The sequence below is a fragment of the Penicillium samsonianum genome (assembly GCF_028829775.1).
Source record: "Penicillium samsonianum strain IBT 33392 chromosome Unknown utg000005l_segment0_segment0, whole genome shotgun sequence".
Lineage (NCBI taxonomy): Eukaryota > Fungi > Ascomycota > Eurotiomycetes > Eurotiales > Aspergillaceae > Penicillium > Penicillium samsonianum.
Genome location: NW_026643263.1, coordinates 1,278,415 through 1,301,755, shown reverse-complemented (window position 1 = coordinate 1,301,755; position 23,341 = coordinate 1,278,415). Strand labels below are relative to the sequence as shown.

The 23,341-nt window shown below is 48.4% G+C and overlaps 9 protein-coding genes across 9 annotated transcripts; 7 read left to right on the top strand and 2 right to left on the bottom strand.

Moving 5' to 3' along the window:
- Positions 1 to 741: 741 nt before the first annotated feature.
- hrdA (E3 ubiquitin-protein ligase HRD1) lies at positions 742 to 3,247 on the bottom strand (the record flags this gene model as incomplete). The annotated part of the gene is made up of 4 exons (XM_057282132.1): positions 742 to 1,515; positions 1,575 to 2,990; positions 3,058 to 3,162; positions 3,224 to 3,247. The coding sequence occupies 4 exons, from the start codon at positions 3,245 to 3,247 to the stop codon at positions 742 to 744; spliced, it is 2,319 nt and encodes a 772-aa protein (XP_057133015.1).
- Positions 3,248 to 3,674: 427 nt separating this feature from the next.
- N7471_009412 (putative MFS transporter) lies at positions 3,675 to 5,715 on the top strand. The gene is made up of 2 exons (XM_057282131.1): positions 3,675 to 4,033; positions 4,093 to 5,715. Exons 1-2 carry the CDS (start codon positions 3,782 to 3,784, stop codon positions 5,530 to 5,532), a joined length of 1,692 nt encoding a protein of 563 aa, XP_057133014.1. The 5' UTR covers positions 3,675 to 3,781; the 3' UTR covers positions 5,533 to 5,715.
- A 923-nt stretch (positions 5,716 to 6,638) lies between these two features.
- On the top strand, positions 6,639 to 7,472 carry N7471_009411 (putative GPI anchored glycoprotein; the record flags this gene model as incomplete). Its single annotated transcript, XM_057282130.1, has 3 exons — positions 6,639 to 6,758; positions 6,829 to 6,956; positions 7,013 to 7,472. The coding sequence occupies 3 exons, from the start codon at positions 6,639 to 6,641 to the stop codon at positions 7,470 to 7,472; spliced, it is 708 nt and encodes a 235-aa protein (XP_057133013.1).
- A 667-nt stretch (positions 7,473 to 8,139) lies between these two features.
- N7471_009410 (tyrosinase family protein) lies at positions 8,140 to 9,769 on the bottom strand (the record flags this gene model as incomplete). The annotated part of the gene is made up of 2 exons (XM_057282129.1): positions 8,140 to 8,538; positions 8,597 to 9,769. The coding sequence occupies 2 exons, from the start codon at positions 9,767 to 9,769 to the stop codon at positions 8,140 to 8,142; spliced, it is 1,572 nt and encodes a 523-aa protein (XP_057133012.1).
- Positions 9,770 to 11,029: 1,260 nt separating this feature from the next.
- N7471_009409 (alpha/beta hydrolase) lies at positions 11,030 to 11,875 on the top strand (the record flags this gene model as incomplete). Its single annotated transcript, XM_057282128.1, has 1 exon — positions 11,030 to 11,875. The coding sequence occupies one exon, from the start codon at positions 11,030 to 11,032 to the stop codon at positions 11,873 to 11,875; it is 846 nt and encodes a 281-aa protein (XP_057133011.1).
- Positions 11,876 to 13,531: 1,656 nt separating this feature from the next.
- N7471_009408 (uncharacterized protein) lies at positions 13,532 to 17,748 on the top strand (the record flags this gene model as incomplete). The annotated part of the gene is made up of 7 exons (XM_057282127.1): positions 13,532 to 13,701; positions 13,765 to 14,629; positions 14,687 to 16,347; positions 16,400 to 16,747; positions 16,804 to 17,266; positions 17,293 to 17,420; positions 17,481 to 17,748. 7 exons carry the CDS (start codon positions 13,532 to 13,534, stop codon positions 17,746 to 17,748), a joined length of 3,903 nt encoding a protein of 1,300 aa, XP_057133010.1.
- Positions 17,749 to 17,751: 3 nt separating this feature from the next.
- On the top strand, positions 17,752 to 19,015 carry N7471_009407 (uncharacterized protein; the record flags this gene model as incomplete). The annotated part of the gene is made up of 3 exons (XM_057282126.1): positions 17,752 to 18,357; positions 18,424 to 18,732; positions 18,783 to 19,015. The coding sequence occupies 3 exons, from the start codon at positions 17,752 to 17,754 to the stop codon at positions 18,951 to 18,953; spliced, it is 1,086 nt and encodes a 361-aa protein (XP_057133009.1). The 3' UTR covers positions 18,954 to 19,015.
- A 687-nt stretch (positions 19,016 to 19,702) lies between these two features.
- On the top strand, positions 19,703 to 20,782 carry N7471_009406 (uncharacterized protein). Its single transcript, XM_057282125.1, has 3 exons — positions 19,703 to 19,900; positions 19,953 to 20,490; positions 20,552 to 20,782. Exons 1-3 carry the CDS (start codon positions 19,867 to 19,869, stop codon positions 20,721 to 20,723), a joined length of 744 nt encoding a protein of 247 aa, XP_057133008.1. The 5' UTR covers positions 19,703 to 19,866; the 3' UTR covers positions 20,724 to 20,782.
- A 559-nt stretch (positions 20,783 to 21,341) lies between these two features.
- On the top strand, positions 21,342 to 22,190 carry N7471_009405 (MgtC/SapB family protein; the record flags this gene model as incomplete). The annotated part of the gene is made up of 1 exon (XM_057282124.1): positions 21,342 to 22,190. The coding sequence occupies one exon, from the start codon at positions 21,342 to 21,344 to the stop codon at positions 22,188 to 22,190; it is 849 nt and encodes a 282-aa protein (XP_057133007.1).
- Between the last annotated feature and the right edge of the window lie 1,151 nt (positions 22,191 to 23,341).

Sequence of the window (23,341 nt, the reverse complement as noted above, 5' to 3'; positions counted from 1 at the left end):
GTCCGGAGTGCAGCAAGCTTGGAATTGAGCAATGGAGGGGACACAATGTCTTACATAGCTTAGGATAACATTGCCCCGAGAGTGTAAGGGGGTGAAGGAAAATAAACCCGATCTAGATTCAAGGGACCACCTGGGCAGGGTGAACCTTGCCCAGAACAAATCAGATGCAAGTGGAGTCGGGGCTGTGCCGTCATGACGAAGCTTCTTTAAATGCGACGGTATCACTCTGCGCTGCAGAAAGAACTTTATATAGGCTGCATAAGAGATCATTGATCAACTAATACAGTAAATATTAGTCCAAAATGAAGCAATACAAATATCATAAAATATTATTCGTATTAAATCATCTAACTAACACGGGAGGCTGTATGTAGATCCCCCCAAGAATTCAGCCACGCGGCATGTCTCAGCCATGCCATGGGCCACACCCCCATAGGTAGATCCCGAGGTCTACGTACAACATACATGTAGGTACCTCTCTACGTTATACTCTCCTAATCGAAATTTTACACTCATCAATTGCATATACACATTTTCATTTGACCAAGGTAGAGCAAATACCATGAGATTCAACCGTGGTATACAAATCGTGAAAAGAAATTTGGGTATGATCTTTTGCTCGCGAACAACGCCATGCAGAAACGCTGGTGTAAATAACTGGGGAACGGAATGGGCTGAGCAGACACCGGAGAAGAAAAAAAAAATACACAGGGAGGAGGTTACCAAAAGAGGAGTCTGGGATCAGGCTTCTTCATCGGGCGTTTCTTCAACTGATGCGGTCCGGCTTTTGCCGTTGGATGCAGACTCGGGATGAGTCTCAGCTTGACCAGAAGCACCATTTGAAGATTCCCCATTGCTACCCCATGTAGTAGGAATGGAGGAAGCTGGCCTGGCCTCGAAGGACCCTCTAGGGCCAACGTCGGTCCATTCTTGAGACGGCGATTCTGCACGATGATCCGCAGAAGGGACGGTGGGCGTGGGTTGCAATACCGGTAGACTAGGCGCCCCATTTATGGGAGTGGTTTCAGCATTGGTGGTGCCGCGTGCATTTAGCCCGACGTTCCCGCTTGTTTGATCCTGAACAGGCACGGGGAATGTGGGGGCATGAGAAGTTACAGCACTGGCCACAGCTGGCGCAGCTGGGGTTGTCTCTGTAGTGGTAGACGTAGGCTGTACTGTCTGTTCAACACCGCTGGTGCTATTATCCACGCGTTGCAGAGGGAGGAGGGTCCAACCAGGGGGAAGAGTAAGCCCTTCCGGTAGACGAGGGTCTCCAGCGTTTAGAACATCAGTGCCCGGGTTTGCGCCATATTGGTCGACCGTTGTGAAGACCGAAGATCCTAGGGTCACGTTGGGAAGCGGGCCTGGTTGACCGGCAGCCTGTTGGTTAACAGCCCTCGCTTGAGCAAGCAATCGCTCTAGTTCCACCCGAAGCTGGCGCACGTGATTTAGATGCTCCGTGGCAGCTCGAAGAGTAGCAATCTCTTGATTGAGTCGTTGCTCAATCTGCAGCAACTGATTATTGATTTCAGCAGTGATAGATCCCCCGGGAGCCGCAGCTTGTGGGGGGGAGCAGGGGTGGGGGCTTGGGGACGGCGCCCGAACCCAAAGCCAAACCCAATTTGTCCTCCAGGCGCATTCGCAGGCGGGTTTGCCCCAGGCTGTGGCACGTTACCTTGGTGACCTTGTGGGTGAAGATTGTTGAATAAATCTCCACGCACAGCTCCAAAGCCGATACGGAAGGGCCCAAACTGATAGACCCGAGCACGTGGCTGTGCATCTGCACCTTGTTGGCCCGGTTGGATACCACCATTCTGACCTCCGCGAGCGTTGTCTCCAACCCCGGCAGCTCCACGAGTTCGCTGGGGCATGATGACAGGACGTCGGCATGTCGGGCAGTTTTGTTGCCTCTCAAGCCAGCTTCGGAGGCACGAAAAGTGCAAGATATGACCACATGGGAGCTTCTTTGGACGCAGACGGTCAGGAACACGCTGTGTTCCAGCGGCCGGCTGTGGTGCAGGCTCTCCAGCAGCATTAGCCGCTGGTTGTGGCTGCGCCGGTTGAACTGGAATCATTTCCTCACGGCAGATGATACAGACATCTTCCCGGGAGACTTCCTCTGCCGTTGCATCCGGATACCTCTGGTTCATATCCCTTGTCGCATTTCGGTAGCGCATGAAGTCCATAATGCGACGGGCAAATGAGCGGATGGTCACAACAACGTCCCGCAGAATGTGGATGGGGAGGCCATAGAAAGTGAGCAGAATACCAAAGAAGCTCAAGTAAATCACCAGTTTCAACAAATCGGTCAAAAGATCCAAGTAGAAGACCCAACGACCCTTCTCCTCCCACCCGGGCACGTCAATGTCCATCTCATTGACATCGTTTTCGTCAGGGAGATTGTCAGGAGGTGAGGTAGCTCCCGCGAGGGCATGTTCTCGAATCGCCTCGACACGTGCAACACGGATCTCATCCCGACGTTCCTGCATCTTGGCCTTTATCTGCTGGCGGGTTATGGAGATCTCGGTCAACGCGATAACGTATCGCAGGAGGGTGGAGGTCGAGAGGATCGTCAAGATGGCGAATTCGAATCCAAACATCACCATCATATCCGGCCGTGCCAGCGTAATTACGGTGTGCACACAGTACCGCAGCATGAATGAGTCAAATGCCACCGTCAGCACGAGAGATATCGCCAGTCGAGTATGGAATAACCGGGGATTAGCCGGCGGCTGTTGCTCTAAGAACTCAACGCGACCTTCGCCAATCCAGCCCCAGACTTTGCCGACTAGTAGCGAAATGAACATGACCAGAAACCAGCCTCCAAGTTCGCCTCGGAAGATGGTCATGGCCAAACATGTCTCCGTGACGGCGAACCAGGCCCGCTCGTATAGTTGCTCGGTCTCGATTGGTCGCAAGGGTCCATAAAGAAGTCGTTGGAGCCAGAATAGTACAAAGCCGGTGACGAGAAGGCATAAATTCGTGAGGATCTGGAGATGGAGTAATGAGTTAGGGACTATGATGACCAAGCGCGATAACCCAAACTGGACAACTCACCATAAGATTCGCACTACTCTGAGAGAGATAGACGCATGCCGAATAGAAATTGGACCTCTGATGAAGAGCTTTTAGAAAAACACCAGTGGCTAGGACCACTGAGGCCTGCAAACGGGGTTCCAAGGTTAGCGGGTTGTCTCCCCCCATCGGCTGCGGTACTACTTACCCCAGTATACGCGGCCAGTCTCATGGCTATCGGCTGAATCGGACAAGCCGAAGGTCATAGACCGAAGGAAGGACAAAAAGGCGGGCGTCTCAAGGTCGCATTTGGCGGAGAAATAAAGTGAATGCCGTTTACTTGGGAGGAGTAAGTAGCTTGATCTGGACAGCTTTCCAGAATAACCCGTAGGCGCCTCTCCGCATCTTACGTCAGCTACCGGCACGTGCCGCCACCCAGATCTATACCAGCCTACTTAATACATGGAGAGTTTTAATTTCACTGTAGTAAAGCATAATATTTGTGAATCGTGTATAATCTAGTATAATTTTTTTTTGATTCAACCCCTTAGACCAACTTAACGTCAGGACATGCCCGTCGATCTTCGGTGTTTATCTGATCATCTCCGTCATGTGACGTCCCACATTGCCCGCCTTGGAAGAAGCAACCATTGTGACACCGTCCAGAGATCATTTCCTCACCAATTTGCATCGATCTGAGGGATATCATCACCTCTGAATTCTGCACTCATACTTGCAATTCAAAAGCAATGAATCATCTCCGGTGATGGCTTCATCACCGGCATTGTTTACTGCCTCGCGCAGCCAGACACTAACTTACCTCTTGGCGGTGTGCCCCTTCTCCATCGCCTTCCTAGTCTACATCAATTCATCCATCTCCTTCGTCGTAACGGACTTGATTGGCCTCCAAGATGGAGTGGGAGATGCAGTGGGCACTCTGGGATTCGCGGACGAACTCCTTGCCCTAGTTGCCTGTCCACTTTGGGGTGTTCTCTCGGACCGAATCGGAGTCCGCCATGTAAGCTTGCTACTGGCCCATATTTGAGTAACGAATTCAATGATATTGACGTTAAATAGGTATGTACTGCAGGCTATGCTATTGTAGCACTCGCGCTAGTCGTTTTTGTGCAAGCCACGAATGTCTACCCCCATCTTCTCTTGGGAAGGTTGCTTTTCAGCATCGGTGGTTCAGCGGTATCGACCATGGTCACTGCAGTTTTGCCAACTGTTACCGGTACAGCCTTTAATGCCCAGGCATATCGCGCATCTGTGTCTTCAGAGTTGACCATCACACCGGAGCGTGCCAGGAATGGTCATTCCATTGACATTGGTGCTTCCAGGGCATCGCCGTCTGCGCGACTCTCCGGTTTTGTTGGCATGTGCGCTGGGTGTGGCGCGCTCGTGGCACTGGTTGTTTTCCTGCCGCTTGCAGCCCGGTTTGAGAAGATGGGATTGTCGCCATCACAGGCGATTCAACGCAGTTATTATCTGGTTGCTCTCGTATCCCTTGTTATCTGCCTTGTATGCTTTATTGGTCTCCGTGATCTCCCAGGAGAAAAGGGCAAAAGTTGGAGCGCACTGTGGAAAACGTCTCATCATTTGTGTGATGACGAAGATGACGACGACGACGATGATCTATATATCCATGGCCCAAGATTGCCATACTGGAAGCAGTTGACAACTGCCCTTACACTGGGATTCCGAAACCGTAGCATTGGACTAGGCTATGTTGGAGGCTTTGTGGCCCGAGCCTCTTCTGTGGGAATCTCATTGTTCATTCCCCTCGCCGTCAATCACTACTACCGCGCATCGGGCCTCTGCAATGAGGAACATGAACCGGTTCCTGGGTCGGGATTAGGGGATATTAAGAAAGCATGCCCACGTGCATACATCGTCGCATCCATACTGACCGGGGTATCCCAATTGGTGGCATTGATTGCAGCTCCAGCATTTGGGTACCTGACAGACAAATCACGACGATACAATTTCCCACTTCTTTTCGCCGCATTGGTGGGGATCATCGGCTATATTATCTTTGCCATGCTCCCAAACCCATTATTCGAAAGACCCGACGGCAATCCGGGGGTGTTTGTTGTGATGGCTCTGCTTGGAATCAGCCAGATCGGGGCAATTGTCTGTAGCTTGGCTGTGCTGAGCAACGGTATCTTGCGGGTCAGCATCGACAATGAAACATTAAGAAAGATATACGAGGAGCGCCGCGTCCGTGGGGACGAGAATGACACAGAGCCTGACGAGGGCCAGTCTCTTCTTGCTGGATCGGTCAACCAGAGATTGGAGCATTTGTCCCATCTCAAAGGCTCCATCGCAGGAGTCTATTCATTATATGGCGGAGCAGGCATCCTGTTGTTAACTAAAGTGGGTGGACTGCTATTTGACGTCCTGTCAGCGGGCACACCATTCTATATCATGGCGGGCTTTAATGGCGTGCTACTTGTCATAGGGATAGTGTGTGGGTGCATCAACCACTTCGGATCCTCCCCCGGAAGAACTTGGTGATGAATTTCGGTTTTAATCTGGGTTTAATTTCATAAAGAATTGTCATGATGGTGCAGGATCTTGTTGGAGTGGCTGCAAATATAATTTCATCCTCAGCATGGAAAACGGCCCAAAGTTGAATTATCGGCATTGCTCGGCTGGTAGGTCCATTGCAATCTAAGTACACGCGGTTTGCAGGTGAAAGTGGGTAAAAGCAAATTAAACTATTTGAATGAAAAAATGGTTCATAAGATTAATTAGGTAATTTGGCATCCACGGCGTTGCGCTCTCATGAAATCAGGCACGGGCTTTTTCACCGGGCGTAATTTGAATCGTGCACGAGCTCGTGGACGCTAGTCCTCTCGGCAGGGGTCGGTGGCTGACCTGGGGAAATTACGGCAACAAAAAGATGATAATGGCGACAAGTATATATACATTTTGAACAGTAAACATGTGTACTATTCTGTACTCCAAAGTAATTGAGTTTTTTTGTTTATATTCTAGACCTTGATATCTCCCAACTCACTCTGTTGATCTCATCTCGCTAGTCTCCCAGGTAATATGAGGAGCATCAAACAACCTTCCAAAACAGGAAGCTGACCCAGGGGTCGGTTCGGCCCCTAGGCCCGGATCAGCCTAGTTCCACTGGAAACTTCCACTAAAGCGCCCCTAATATTGTTCCCCCGCCAAGGCACTCGGATTTGGATACGGTAAATGCCCCCTTTTCAAATCACGAACCACCCCTCGAACCCCTGGGGCCCTGTTCCTGGATTATCGTGTCGGCCCTAGACAGATCCGCTTGGACCCCAATATGGGCCAATCCCACTTTGCCAAACTCGTCTTGGCGACTACCCACGGGACAACACTATGCCAAGTCAATATTATGCGCCTAACCCCCAGAATGTCTCTCTCTGATACTTCTTCTTCTTCACACCTTCAGGCTCAAGCAGTCCGTCATTCACTCTTTCGTCGTTCGACAGTCTTTCGTTAAATCCAGTCCTTCGTTTTGAGCAATTGTTGATTCTACTTCAAGTACTGTGTACTCTCATTCTTTGTGCCATTCCAACATCTTGATTATCACCAATTTTTCGATATAAATACCGCTCAACCACCAATCTATTTCCAACATGCGTTTCTACACCGTCGCTCTGTTGACTGGCGCTACCGCCGCCGCTGCCGGTAACACCGCAACCCTCCTCCTGCCCGGCTTTAAGGGCCAGGATCTCCAGGCTAGCGTTATCGAAACCGTACGTACTAGATTCAGTTGCGCGATCAACGCGCTCTTTCGTCCGAGCACGTTTGACTAACAATCCACAGAATGGAGATGCGACTACCTACAAGGTCACCTGCAAGACCGCTAATGCTTGCGGTATTGCCGGCGAGGGCATGACCGCAATTGCTGCCCCGACCTCCATGCAGCTGCAGAACATCAACCTCCAGGGAACGTAAGTACCAGCGCAGACTTTCCTCATACGAACCACATTCTGATATCAAACACCAGCACTGGAACTGTTTCCTGCAACATTGCCGGCACCACTTACGCCTCCTGCCAGGCCTCTGCTGGCACCGTGACCCCGTCGGGCACCCTGGCCCAAGGTGATCTGAACTGGATGCCCGTGACTATCTCCGCCACCCCGACCCCGACGTCGACCCCTACCCCAACCCAGACCCCCACCAGCACCAGCACCAGCACGACCGAGGTGACCTCCACCTCCACCCCGAAGATTACTTCCTCGTCGACCCTCGTCATCTCGACCCCCAAGAAGTCCTCCTCGGCTTTCATCTCGTCCACCGCTGTGGCCTCCTCCACCCCTCTTGTGGCGGCGCCCACCAGCTCTGCTATCATCTCAACCGGTGCGCCTGCCGCTTCCTCGACTGCGTTCAACGCCGCCGGCCAGATGACAGGCAGCGTGTGGACTGTTGGTGGAGCCTTCCTGGCTCTGGCCTGCGCTTTCGCGTAAGCTTGACGAGTGATCTATATACGTATCTGTCTTGCGCGGCTGTTTAGTTGTGGAAGGGATGAGCTTCGTGCTTGTCGATTTAATAATTCCGGGGTTTCTGACGTTGCTTCTTACGGATGTATTCATGTATAACTCCACATGTGTCCATCTATTATTCTTTAATGTTTTGATACCTTTCTCCACGACAGACTACGATCTAGCGTCTATTTTATACACTTGTATCTTCAGCTATTGAATATACCTTTTCCCGCCCCTTGACGTTTTGATATTTTTTTTGTTGTTTGTTTTACACCCCGGACTTGACAGCAGCCCTGTAGATTGTATCCACTCATGAAAGATATCCACATGCGCCTCAATCTGTCTCATTTTTGGATATGCATTGGTGTGCTCCACCGACCACAGTCCATGCCCCTTTACCAGGTGAATACAGGAATCTCACCCCCATATATCCACTATATATTTATCATAACGTAGAGCACATGTACATTTTCCAGAAGAGAACATGTAAAAAAATATTATAGTAATATAATACCTCCATGACAAAGCTTAGTAGCCCTAAAAATTTTACCAACCCTAATTATATTCAATTTGACTTATCTCACAATCTGGCCACAGAGCTTGGTAAATGGAAATAACCCATTAAACAACTAAAACTCGCTCAATCCTTTCATAAAAGATGGCCCACAACATGGTGAATCGGTTTCTGTCCCTTCAGACCTGTGCTTCCCTTGCGATTATCTCTCGTGTGCAATTTGACCTTTACCTTACTTGCTTGGTCCTTGCTCAGTCCATACAGCGGCACAAACGCTGTGACAAGCAGATGACTCTGGCAATTCGCGCAGCCCTGCACATGCCATCTACTGAGCGTAGAATGGAAACCAATCAGTCTTTCTTTACCGTTTTCAGTCGTCCAGGTTGACAGTATGAATGAGCCGGGAATAATTCCGCGGTTGACACCTGAGATACGCGCTACATAGGCTGTAGGCGGTGCATCGGCAAGCTTGTGGGAAATACCTTTAATAGGTGAGTAAGTGTAGCCAAGTTGGGTCTCGGTGTCGATCACATCCTGAAAAAAGGTTTGAGAATCAGCGTGCCCCGTTTTCGGCTGGTCTTTATTATCTTACCTTCGATGTCATGGACTTGTTTGTGCCAGGAAGCTTGAATGGGTCTAACGGCGTATCCAAGGTCAACCACGCACCCCCAGGTGTTCCCGGCGTGGGACCTTGATTGTCAACGCTGTTGGTCCCGGGATACTGAGGGATGATATTGAGCTGCTTTCCTTTCCCATGCTTCTTCTGCCACTCCCAAAACATGGCATCGATAAAGCAGTGATGGAAATAAAAGATGGGATCAAATCCCGCCGTGTCATTCTCACCCATGTCGCCATTGGCACCGGGGTATTCCCCGTCAAAATTGGCGTCGCCGATCTCATATCCGCCGACGGCGAGATGGATATCGTTATGAGGACTCTCGAGGGGAACCACATGCGGAGAAACAGTAGCCGGCGCAGGTAAGCCTTCATTAAAGTGGTCCTCGTTCCACTGAGTGGCGGAAGTCGTGTTTGAGAAAACTGTATAGTTTGGAGCCTTCAAGCAATTGAAGTATTTCTGAAGAACACCACCTCTCCCCTTCACACCGTCAACATCTGTGTGAAGGAGCCAGGATTGTACGTTCTCGTTGAGAATTTTATCAACCTTATCATGCCCCAACGCGTTAATCTTTGCGTTGTGTTCCTCGGTTTTCTTTATATCTGCAGGCCCAACGAGACCAGAGTAAGGGTAGCGGCAGGTCTTATACCCATAGCCTTTGCTATAATCCGCATCAGGGAACGGATTCAGATTATCCGTAATTTTCTGTTGGAACTTGTAGGAGTACAGTGGGTTATCGATCACGCCACCATCCTCAAGTGTCCATTTCTTTTTAAGGAAGGTCTCAGGAATCCCGCGTTCCAGGGTATTTTCTTCGATCTCGTTCCAGTAGGGCAAAGTGACATCCTCGCAGCCAGGGATGCTTTGAAGAGCCGATTCAAGGGCGAAACAATAGGCCCGATGCCACGTAGGAAACAAGACATTACCATGATTGCAGTATCCTCCCCACCAGCTGGCGTTTCCCCAGCCGGCACCGCGGAAGGGCTCCCCGTGCAAGCCAGCAAGGTAGAAGAAGGAATTTTGATCATGGGGAGGGAGCTCTTGGATCCCTTTAAAGGCGCGGATCAGGGTCTCCAAGGGCTTCTTGTTACCTTTGTCATATTCATCTTGGAGGTCCCGAAAATTGCGACGAACACGAGGACCAGCCATTGTTCTTCGAGGCAATGGAGATAATGCTGACAAATTGATTGACTTAAGCCTGTTGGGGTTCCACTCTGGCTTGATTGAGTTTATGTTTGTGGAAGCTGGACATGATATGTATTAGCCGTACAAACGGGTCCTTCTTATACCCATTCTTCTCGTATTTCACCCAGCATCCCATTTCCTGAGTCTAGGCCCCAAGGTAATTGCGAGAAAGATCACACGACTGAGATACTCATGTGGCCGATTTGTAAGCTGAACCTCCAGCTGGACTGATGCAAGCGGAAGCCATAACCTTGCTGCACCGGAAACAGCCATGAAAAGGCTTCATTCCTATGGGCTGTCCATGCTGAGATCAGACAAACCCATCATACAGAGTATGACATTGATGTTCTAGCCGATGTTGACGTTCATAGAACATCGGCTAGAACAACAGTGATATCATCTCACAGATGATGTCATAGAACGTCGTCTAGAATATCGATATACTAATAGGGAAATCCTCGCTGTGCGACGATATGCATGGGGGGGGGAGAGCGGGTGACATGGTCAATGCAGTGGGTTTCATTTTCTATATGAAGTGGCAGCCATCTCAGCACATCTAGAAATGACAAATTGACCGCAGCAGTGATGCTTCTCGGGGATAGTAACTCTAATTGTGACAGTACCATGGTTCCAGATAGACCTCCGGGAGGATGATCAGCGCGGTACCCGAAGTACATCAATTCTCCCATCCTCAGACTTCTTTTTAAGTTTATAGATGTAATTTCCATGAGTGATCTGGGAACCCTCGCCTTGTGTTAGACCACAAGCTATTCATCTCGAGAGATAAAAAAAAACTCTGTTTGTGGTGAAGCTCAGAGTAGTTATTTGATTGGATTGTTTCCCTTTCAAACTCAGTTTAGCAAGATTCGGTAAGTTATGTAATTATGATCGAACCTCTCAGTAAAAAGATTGTCGAGTTGGAAAATGATGGTATAAACTAAGAATGTTGCCCATGGTGCATTTTTGGTCTAGCGGTTATTTTGCCTTGTCTGTGAGCGACAAAGTTGCCAAAACAGCGAGATCCAAACCAAGCGCTCGAATTTTCCTATTTATCTCTCAACTCTGCATCATTTTCCACTCGATTTTGTTTCAGGCCACGAAGCGCACGTCTCCAATACTGATAATGTAAGGGTTAGGTTAGGTAGCCACTGCAAAAGCCTAACAGCATCCTTTGGCTTAATCGTTTTTAATCTACGATATTGTGGCAAGTATCTGACCCCGAAAATGCGGATTTTTCGGATCGGCGTCCTTGCCTTTTTGCTCGGCATTTGCGTGGGAGATCAGTTTAAAGACCCTAAACTTCTCACGAAACCGTATGTCCCCCCATGGGCGACCCTGCCGGATACTCCCACCCTGCCAACGGCGATAGAGAGCGGCCACGTTAACGTCAGCAATGAGACGGCCATCTGGTACGGTTTCTACGGGCAACAGCTCTCCCACACACTGGATTGCAGGCAGATACCGGTGTTGTTCCTGCACGGCGGTTTCGCCAACTCCGATTATTTTGGCCATCAGATCAAGGCACTCATCGACTTGCCCTTCACCCTGATGGCGATCGATTCTCGAGGCCAGGGGCGGTCCACGGACGGACCGGGGCCGATCACATACGATCGGATGGCGGACGATGTCCTCGCGGTACTGGATCATTTTCAGATCCCCAAAGTCGCCTTGGTTGGCTGGTCGGACGGCTCGATCATTGGCTTTGATATCGCCATGAACCACTCCTCCCGTCTGGATCGATTATTCTCCTTTGCCGGAAGCTATGATTTCTCAAACGGAAACACGACGCTCAACACTAACCCAATTTTCAACGACTATCTCCGGCGCACGGAGCGGGAGTATAAGCGTCTCAATCCAAATCCGAAACGCTGGCCGAAACTGTCCGACCAGATAAACGAAATGTGGTCTACCCTGCCGGTCTGGGATCAAGAATCGTTTGGCCAGATACCGACGCTATATGCAGACCAGTCGGCTCCTCTGGTATGGATCGTGGATGGAGACAACGAAGAAGTGGTGAATCGGACCGTACCTGCCGTCCTTCGTGACTGGGTAAGAAATCATAAAACGTAGGGGCCTTGGAGATGTCATCGTGCTGATCAGATCTTGGTCTCAGATCCCTGGTTCGGGTTTGGCCCTTTTACCCAGCGTCAGCCACTTCGCGTAAGTACTTTTCGTATGCCAGAATGGCTTACATGCTTACGTCCTTATCAGATTTCTACAAGACCCTAGAACATTCACCGCGTTGTTGCTGAGGTTTCTTGAATATGACTTGAATATGAATGAGCATCGGGTGTTGAGAATCCAGCTTAATTCTCAGTAATTAACATGGAGCTTTCAACGCTAACCCTGATTCGGCATGCTTTATGCATTACGAATCACCATGCCTTTCTCGCATGCCAAGAGCTTCGAAGTCCTACGGAATCGAGATTAGCGCCGTCGATGCAGTTTGCCGTCTACACCACCAATTCCTGTATACAACCGCCAGTTTGTTGTAGCACAGGAAGCCATTTCAATTCAGGCTGCATTCAGTCAATGGAACCTGGGACAATCCAGCACTCAGTGCTATCACCGCTCATTCAGCTCTTTCTTTCTGATTTACCACTCTGTTTCCATTACAAATTGATCAATTGAGAGATTCCAGGGGGAGAGAAGGAGAAGCCTATAAATATGGGCTTCTTTCTATGTATGAAGAAATCAGACAGTTTTACAATTATTTTTGATACTTCCAAGTATTACTTTGCAAGAGATACTCCCTTCATTTTACATGCTGTATAGTTCCTCAGTGTACTATTTCAACATCGGGGCTGGCTGAATCATCGACACCGCCAACTAGAGTATGGACCAAAATGATAGACTGGCGAGAATTGCTGCTAGACTCAAAATTATAAAAACGTTCAACCGGGCAACTTTGGCTTAAACAACGCCAAACAAACAGATCGGAAGCACGATCAGCGTTGGATCCAATTGGCTAGCATCAGCTGATCAAGCGACCCGGCCCAAGTATTTTCCGGAAAATAACATTTCCAATATTTTGCGGCTCTCGAAATAAGCTTTATGGCTGGGCAGATATAGTTGCTTCTAATGAAAACTATCCGCCAATGCCTTGATGTTCGCGGGTGAGAGAATATTTCTGTGATCAACGAATCCGGGATCCTTGGAGAAGGTACCAGGCACGCTCATATTCATTAGCACATAAGGCGGGGCTGTCCAGACATACAAGAAGTATCATTCGCTGCAAGATGACGCGCCATTTGTGACCATATGATACTAGCGCGAGGCAATCACATCCCCAATGCGCGAGTAGAACCAGGGGTGTTTGTGGGAGCAGCCTCGGATTTGAGCCCAATCTTTTCTCTCTTGAAGGCAGATTTCAAAGATAAATACTTACAGCGACAAATAAAGTTAGCAGTGCAAGTCAAAGTTTATCAATCTCTCAAGGGCTTCCAAGGCCACCAAACAATCCTCCACGCGTGGCCTTGTTGAATCAAAGGTCACCCCCGCAAAACTGCGCCAACATACTGTAACCTGAAACCAAGGCAAATTGCACTCGGGCAGCCTATAGGGATCGATCCAACAAATCTGCATGACACGTTCTCTAAGCGCCCTAGCCTTGGGGGCCGAAAACCGAAGACCATCATTTCCTCATATTGAGGGGCTCGCTTTTCTTCCATAATTTCCCCATCGCGCATCATTCAAAAGAAAACAAAAACATCATAAATAAAAATCATGACCAGCAGACATGCAGCGAAAAATGCGGTTATCGGGATTGCGAAGGAATACGGATTCATCCAACCTAGCTCCCTTGACGAGATTGGACGAATAAAACCAGAGCTTCGGCGCGAGATCGAAGAGAGCATGTTAGCTAAGGACAAGAAAATTGGGCATTCCATTCAAACGTATGCCTTTTTGAACAGACCAGCAACTTTCAAGAAGAAATCTCACTAATTTGAGATCTCTAGACTCGCCAAAAATATCTACAGCAGCAACGCTCGTTTCGTCTTCGAACTCCTTCAGAACGCGGATGATAATCGATTCACAAGAGCGGCTGGGAGAAATGAACTACCTTTCATTGCTTTCAACGTGTATCCCGACAGAATTGTCCTTGAGTGCAATGAAGATGGGTTTACAAAGGAGAATCTGTCAGCTATTTGCTCGGTTGGTGAGAGCACCAAAGCGGCATCGCACGGCTACATTGGAGCGAAGGGCATCGGATTCAAATCAGTGTTCATCGCGGCTTGGAAAGTTGATATTCAATCTGGCAATTATACTTTTTATTTCAAGCATGAGAAGGGTGATCCTGGTCTTGGAATGGTCTTACCAGTGTGGCAAGATTCCGATGAGATATTGCCAGATCCGTTGACTCGCATAACCCTTCACCTTCACCAGAACGGGGAGACAGAAGATATCGAACATCTTCATAGAACCATATTCAAACAGCTCAATGACTTGGAGCAGACATGTCTTCTCTTTCTGAGGAATTTGAAGGAGATACGGGTGTCCTTCTACGATGGAGTTGATGAATTGCAGAACTCCAAAAAGTTCTACTTGGAGAACAATTCTCAGCGTGATGTTTTTCTCAAGACTGAGTCAATTGATATGAATGGCAACAGTTTTATTGAGAAAAAGGGCTATTTTGTCACTCGTTACATGGCAACTGGTCTCCCGAGAAGCGACAATCGTGAACTCTCGGACACCCCTGAAGCGAGGCGAAGCTCTTCCAAGGCCGAAATCGTGCTCGCATTCCCCCTGACGGATGATAGAAAGCCACTTCTTGAACAACAATCAGTTTTTGCTTTTTTACCTGTCAGAGAAACCAACTTCAAGGTGAGCAGCAAAACTAGATCACGGGGCAATTTCATGCTTTTGCTAATTCATATGTAGTTTTTGATACAATCAGACTTTGACACAACTGCCAGTCGGCAAGATATCTCCGCAACATCGAGACGAAACATCGAACTTGTGAACCACATTGCCTTAGCATTTGTGCAGGCGATCCGGGGGTTCTGGTATGACCCTGACCTAGGCTATACGTGGCCAATGTATCTTCCGTCGCCAGACGACGCAGTTGGTACTTTTTGGGCGCATCTTCATTCAACAATTGCGGAGAGACTAGATATACAGCCTGGTGTCAGGTCTCGACATGGCTCCCCTCGGAAGATAAAAGATGTGAAGGTTCTGGCAACAGATTTCATGGATAGCGATGGAAATCCCCTGCTGGACGACTCAGATATCGACCCTTTTCTCTCCAGTCATTACCCGTATGCATCTCAGAAAGCCCTTCGTCATTATGGTCTGGAAACCATGAGTTATGATTTACTTTTCTGCATGCTGTACAAAGATCTTGAAAGCGCTGCGTCCCGGATTCAATCAATGTCCACGAGTGAGGATAGCCACAGCCGCGTCGCAAAGCTCCTATCTGTAGTTGCGGAAACGCACAAGGACAGTCTAGTATCATTGGAACTCCTTCCTCTACGAAGCGGTCCCTGGGTTACGGCCGATTCCGGCTCTGTTTTTTTTCCAACAATAGACGGCATTTCCATTCCTCCAGGCTTAGATCTTCGTGTTTTGGATCCAAATGCGGCAGCGAATGAAAACCGCCGATCCCTTTTTATTCTTTTGGGGGTTACCGAGCCATCGGTCATACAAGTGCGGAATTCAATTCTGAGGAAGAGTTGCTCCGCTGCTGCGTATCCAAGCATGGACGAATCAAGGGCGCACTTGCACTTCTTGTACCTGACCCACCAGTTCAAGCAGAATAAAGATGAGCTGAGACATATTTGCATCTACTCGCATTCTGGCTCTCCGATAAGACCACACCAAGTGGACTGTTATCTATCATCAGACCATCCCTACGGACCAGAAGCCCTCCTAGAGGCGACGGATAACTTGCCAGGCCTCAGCGTATCTTTCATCCACCCGACCTCACTCCAGGAAGTCCCGGAAGCGCCAAACTCAGGTCATCTCTCATGGAATAAATGGCTACAAGACAATCTCGGGATAAGGAACAAACTGAGACTCATCGCCAGAGACGGAAAAAGTCTCTCCCTTGCCTGGGACTATGTGGCTAAATTCCGACCAGAGAAGCTCCTCGGGCTCCTGCAACACCTTTGGAGCTCTGAAGGAGGAACCTTACGCAAAAATGATGACTTGAAACAGCTTATTCGAGAAACGGACGCAAAGCGGCTCTGTGGCATGAAACTTCCAGGACAATGCCAGCTTGATCAGACATACCTCCCATTACCCAACCTTCTTGAGCAGCGTTCGCGGTTCTTAAAATCAAATGAGAGGTTTCCATTCTTGGAGCTCGAGGGAACGTTGTCTGTGGAGCAGCTAAGTTCAAAATGGATTTTTCTTCATACAGAGCTTTGTGTCAAACAAGATGATAATGTCGAATTTTTACTCGACATCCTGAGATGGCTCAAAGAAACGAACCCTTATGCCACTTCCATTGAAGACTATGAACGCATCTGCAGACTTTACGGTGCAATCAATGCCAAATATCTTGGTAGCGAAAGTCAGCTGGTCATGAGGAACTACATAAAGTGAGCGCCTATGACAGTCCGATACATTATTGATATTAAGAATCAAATCTAGGACCACTTTTGAGGACGGAAAATACATTTACGTTCCCAAGCTTGATGAGGACGATGACGATTTCGCCGTCTGGGCTAGTCCCGAGCGATGTTTATGGGAGGGGCCGTTAAACATGATTACCAAATTTCCACTTCAGCATCTCTATGGACAATTTGTTCCTAGAGATCAGCTACTTCAGCTTTCAACCTTTTTCAAGCAAGCTTTAGGCATCACGGCGGCTTCTTGGTCTGATGTGACGGCTGAATTGGCAGCTCGAAGGGATGAAGGTTTCCAGCAATTCACTCCAATTTTTGATTTTTACAACTATCTCACTGACATGAAAGATCTTGTCTTTGTTGATGATATACGGTAAGTTGGTCATTTTTACACTCCATAGATGCTGAAGACTAATCAGCTGGCGCCAGGCACGCATTTGAAGTCGAACCCTTGATTTTTGTGACTAGGGAAGCCCAGTCTGGTTGGTACCGGGCAAGTGAATGCTTGTGGTCAAGCACTACAGAGATACGTGGAAAGGTCACGCTCAATGACCATTATGAGGACCTCAAAGATTTCTTCATTGACACTTTGGGGGTCAAAACGCTAACCCTTCAGATGGTCTATGACGACCTGCTGGAGACAAGTGCGCACGCAACACTGAACGATACAAAATCCAAGATATGGTCTCTTAATGCACTTCTTGACGCAGAGGAGGATTATGTTAATCTTGATCCGAAGCCATTGTTGAAAAGACCGATTTTCCCCGTTGTCTACTCTGACGGCACAAAGGCTCTTAGGTCAGAGGATACCCAGTTCGCCATTACGGATCGAGAGCACTTGGCATCACGATTTCGAGGAAAAATCAAGATTCTTGACTTTAGCCAAGAAGAAGTTCGCCAACTGAAGACCTTTTTGAGTGGGCCAGTCTCTCCCACCGCTACCTTTCTGTTGCCGTCAAGGAATTGACATCCTTCTCGGGCGAGACAACACGGCTCAACCCATGGCCCAATCGAGATTTGAAACGAAAGGCACATTCTATTCTCCGGTGAGTGCATTTATCTACTGACATGGCGAATATTGCTTATGTGTTGGCATTCTTGCTCAGTATCGCAGGTACATTTAATAGCCCGAGGTATCAAGCCGGCCCCCTAGAGCTTTATAAGTTACTTCAGACAGCTAGTGTCGAAACAACAGATGGCATTGTCTCGATCCTGCGCATCTCTCAAGATGGCAAAGTGGCCGACGTGGAAGAGTTGATTGGGAAACTACACATCAGCGAAGAAGCGTCTCGTCTCTCTATCTACGTCCCCAGGGATAGGAAAGCGCAGGAGCTTTGCTTTTGCGACCTTCTACCCAGGCAGCTTGTCGACTGACTCATGCGGGATCCCATAACACAAATACTTGACAAGGTCGAAAGTGATGCAATAAATGTGATGTCCATGATCCTGAGCATCCATCCATCTGCTACCGATCTGGTTCTGGAACGTCAGGGTATCATCGAAGTTGACATACCGAACGAAGATTCCAACTTCGACGCCGAAATACCTCTCGAAAGCCCACAGAGTCCTCGTACAACAACCGGTGAAGATCTCACACAGTCAAGGGATTTTGTCACGCCTTCCTACATTCAGGATTCCATATCCCGGAGGAATACTCCAGAGCAAGTAACCATTCACCAAACTGAAATGACGCCCCATTCGCCCACCCCTAGTCACAGTCGGCCAACACCCATGTACTCACCCAATATTTCCGAAGACAGTATGCAGTATCGGAGACTTATCGATAACGTGCTAGTGGCTGCACGAAGAGCCATGTTTCCCTCAAGTGGGACATTCAATATGAGCGAGCTAAATGAAGCTCTACCAGCAGAGGAAGGCCGCCATCAATTCGAGGGCTTCGATGGTATTGGAGTGAGGGGTGCATTCCGCTCAGATAGCCAGATTGAAAGAGACCGGAAGATTGGGGCTGCGGGAGAGCTTTATGTATGCTGCATTTTTTTTAGCTTCTCATTCCATTTCATGCCCAAAATCAGACTAATTTTCGTGCAGGTATTTGAGCTTCTCGCTAGACTGAACCCACCATTAACGGACTGGAGTGAGCGAAACTGGCAAAGCACAATTCGCCGATATGTCACGGTTCATCCAGACTATGCCGACATGGGGCCCTGGTACGGGAGGGAGACGGCCGACATTACTTATGAAGATAGAGCGGGTGAATTTACAGCCTTGCTTATTGATCGTGGGTACCTTGATGTCGAGGAATGGGCCGACAAGCGTCCGAAATATTTCATTGAAGTCAAGGCAACGACAGGGCCTATGGGTCACCCCTTCTTTATGAGCAAGAATCAGTATGAGAGAGTGAGTGCATTGATCATCACCAACAGAACATAAATGTTGACCGAATCTAGATGAGAGTTATCCACAACAAGGATGACTATTCAGAGGTGTATTTGGTTTTCCGTGTGTTTGATATTCGGGGGAATAATGTTGGAATGAGTGTGTATCTCGACCCGGAACAGCTAAAGCTAGATGGGGGACTGGTTTTTACTGGCGAAACTTGGTCAGTCGTTCCTGGCTAGTGGGGCCAACTTTAGAGGATTTCTTTTCGTCTCTTTCGTGTGTGGGTTACGAACCTCAACCCCTTATTCTGTAAAAGCTCTTCACCGTAGGCTACTAAGCCTTGTGAAGTACCGCCTTTTCCAGTTTGTTGAATGTTCGGCATGAGCGGTAACAAATTAAACGACCATAGCGGCGGCCATCGTATCTTCAATGAGATCGACAACCAGAGTATGAAACAAAAATTCGGTTAGGGAGAGTCGCTGGAGAGTCGCTGCTAGCCTCAAAATCACAGCAGCAGCAGCAGCAGCAGCAGCAGTAGTAGTAGTAGCAGCAGTAGTAGTAGTAGCAGCAGCAGCAGTAGTAGTAGTAGTAGTAGAAGTAAATTCATTTACCCTGACCGCTCGCGAGTTGGATTATAAACCACAACCCACTAGGCTGGGTACGGATTCGTATTTCAGTCTAGTTGGGAAATCAACTCTGCGAGGGGTCGGGGTAAATGAAATCTACTACTACTACTACTACTAGTACGGTATAAGAAGGTTCGTCCAGGCAATTTTTGGCTTAAACAGGTCAAACAAACAGTTCGGGGCATGGTTCATGTGGGGCGACGGGTAAGGGGGCAGCCGAGGTCGCGGTCGAAACGCTTATAGCTGCGGTTCAACCGTAAAAAAAGACTGATCTTTACGAGTTTAGCAAATGGTAATTTCCTGCAAAACTAGGCTACAGTAGTATGATTCTGTGAGACCTGGGTTGACGGACGTCTAGCCTTAGAAGGTGGCGTGCTTCAGGCTAAATTAGATAGCAAGAAAGTTGGGGGCGGCCCCCAAGTTTGCTTTTTTCCCAATACTCTCTTCCTCCTACCTTTGATCCCAACGTGGTCTCAACATAAGCACACGAAATATACCAAAGGCCAAAAACGTAACGCGTAACATCATGTCTACCATCTTGATTTCCGGTGCCAACAAAGGTAAGCCATATTTGAACTTTTAGCCCCTTTCGTTTAAATTTAACAATTCCAGGAATTGGCCGTGCTCTGGTTAGCAAGTATCTGGCTCGCGATAATGTGACCGTAATCGCAGCTGTTCGCAACCCAAGCTCATCGGAGGCAACATCTCTCTCCGACCTTCCCAAGGGGGAGAGCAGTCGGATAATTCTTGTTAAGATCGACGCCAGCTCCGACACCGACGCCAAAACAGCAGTGGAGTCATTGTCTAGCCATGGCGTATCGGCTTTGGACATCGTCATCGCCAATGCGGGAGTCTTCGACACAACCGCTTTCACCACCGTTGCTGAGTCTAGCATTGCCCAGATTCAAGCCCATATAGATGTGAACACTTTTGGACCTGTCCGTCTCTTCCAAGCTACTCTCCCTCTCCTTCAGAAGTCGTCATCTGCTCGCTTCGTCCTCATTAGCACTCTTTTGTCAACGATTGGAGGGATGCAAGATATTCCGCTCAAGATTGCGCCATACGGCGCTAGCAAGGCTGCGGCGAACTTCTTTGTCCGGAAAATTAACTATGAACATGATGATATTGCTACCTTGGCTATCGATCCTGGGTATGGAGCTATCTTTTGACTCTTTGTCTTGCTTGAGGTGTTGACTAATATTTTCCTGTAGTTCGGTCAAGACAGATGCTGGAGACAACGCTGCCCAATCGATGGGATTCCCCGGTGCTTTGCTAGAGATTGAGGTTAGCGTGAATGCAATTGTCACCAAAATCGATGGTTTGACCAAAGAAAACGGTGCGGGAGAGTTCTGGAGCTCTGACGGCACCACCCCCAGCTGGTAGGTATACAAGTCGGAGGTGGGCAAAGTGATATAGAAACATCCACATAGTATAGAATACACAACGCACGACTAGAAAGTGGAAGCACTCCCTATTTCATCCTTTCCGATTACTACAGTCAGTATGACCACCATGAAGTTCTGGTGCCAATTAAACTTATTCTAAAGCTAGTTACTCTGGCGCTCATATCGTCAAGGGATGATGGAACAGACTTTGAATACATTGATTGAGGTGTCAAATAATTTCCCTGTCTAGAATATGTATACATCACAAATTGCAATCGCCTATGGTAGATAAAGATGCAAATCCACTACATAGTTAAGATATCCGACATAATGGCCCGTCTTTCTCCACCCAGGGCTTAGACATGCTTTGTGAAACGCTCAGGTTCCGTGAAGGTGATCTGGGTGCATTTGTTGCGAGGTTTATGCAGTACACATCATTACACAATCGGATTATCTAATCTTCCGGTCCACTTATGTCTGTTAGGTCCTGCAGGAAAACAGTGATGTCATTAAAAATAGCATCCCAGCAAATCCGTCAGATCGACTATATAGGTCGCGCAGCGCAGCCCTGCCCTCGCCCTCTTCATCTCATTCCCCCGCAGCAATAATATTAAAAATGTCTAACCAATTTGATCAGAGCCAAGGGCAATCTTGGGCGCAGTTCGGTCAGTTGCTGGTAGCTGCCGGGCTCTCCGCCGCAATCGGCATCGAACGAGAATTGCAGCATAAGAGCGCTGGGTTGCGTACTAACACCCTTGTTGGGATAGGCGCCGCTCTTTTTATGTTGATATCGAAATTTGGCACCCTTGATGTTCTAAGTGATTTGGTTGTACTAGACCCATCGCGGATTGCAGCCCAGATTGTGTCTGGAATTGGGTTCATCGGTGGTGGGCTCATCTTCAAGCATCGGAACGAGGTCCGGGGCCTCACCACAGCAGCCGCAGTCTGGCTAAGCGCAGCAGTGGGAGCCGCATGTGGTGCCGGACTCCTCAGGCTAGCATCCGTCTCTACTCTGCTATATTTTATCACGGTTTATATCTATCCGACATTCTGGCATTTTCTGCAACGACGCTTCCATCTGCAAACTGCCATGGAAGTTTCTGCTGTGGTCCGCTACCGCGCCAGAGACGATGGCCTACAAGCTATTCTGCAAACTCTGATGGGAACTGGCTTCTACTTGCGATCGGTGACACGGCTAGAAGAGGTGGCGACGGATCAGGCGGGGAGTCCCTCATCAGCCGCAAAGGATCAATCACAATCTGTGTCGAGTCTGAGAAGATCACAAATGGGACTACAAATAGATGTTGGAAAGCAAAGCCGAATCTTTGATGTCCACCTCACAGTAAATGGCCTCAGGACAGCGAATGACTTAATGCATGCTCTTTCCCAATTGGACTGTGTCATTTCTATATCTATTGCCGATGATCAGATGTATGCAGTACAAGAAGAGCATGTGGCAGTCTGAATCCAGGGATACGGTTTTCAACCATCCATAGGAAGAAGGGGGCTACGGAGGGCTGTCAGGGACGGTGTTCACCTGCTTGTTCCTGATAGCTGGAGAACTGCTGTGCCTGCAACAGTTTTTGTCCCCTGAGGAATAAATTGTCAGTAATTCTGAGCTGCAAAACAACTAAAACTTAAATTTTATATACGGATCAATACAGTAACCACTCCATCGCTCAGTGGGGAAGGAAAAGAGAGACGAAGACATCATGGAGTGAAGCCTTAGGCAACTTGGCTACCAAACAGATTATGACATCAGGGCCGCACCGTGCTCATCCCTACTCACCCCATTACTAGTGAGCAGGTTGAAGTTTCCTTCTTGAGATTATAGGGGTGCTAGGTTATTCGATAATGTAATGGTTCATTGTGCCACCAGTGTGGTCAGTTCTCAAGGAACACGGGGATGGGAATGTTGGACGTGGGGCACCGAGGTAGGAAAGAAACTGGGGGTGTTCTAAACCTATTCTGAAAGTAGCCTGGGGTTCATTGGCACTAGGGTTTGAAAAACAATGAAAGAGTGTAGGTGGTGACTCCGATTTCCGGAAGCACTGTACTTGAATCCTTAGTACTTGAGTTGATATAGGTGTAATAAATCGTCTCACCAAGACAGCGGGATCTGATACTTCTCCCAATTACCAGGCGTACCAGCGTCCTTGAACTTCTCAATTCCACCAGCAACCCCATTCTCATCCACTTCCCAATCGCCCATTTCAACCCTGTCCGCCCAATTCAATAGCACCTTGTGAAGCTGGACACCATGGGTTTCCAAAATTCCATTCCAACCACAGACTTGATAAAGTTCATGAGGATAATTTATAGGTGTCGGACTGGCATACAATCCAATCTACCTCCCAGTACTATCTCGAGCGTATTCTTTAGACCCGACACCAAAGGGAAGAAGCAACCTAGACATATTTCCAAAGTCTTATACTCTGCTTTTGTTGGTTTCTTCCATGTATAAACCAGCACGGATATCAATATTACCGAAAGGGCGGCCCCAAGGTGATAGATTGGACCCATCAGCTCGGAATAGGAGGAATGGCATTTCTTCGTCATCACTATCATCTTCATCATCTTCCGGCCCAGACCCACTTTGAGCTCCAAAGGGTTGGG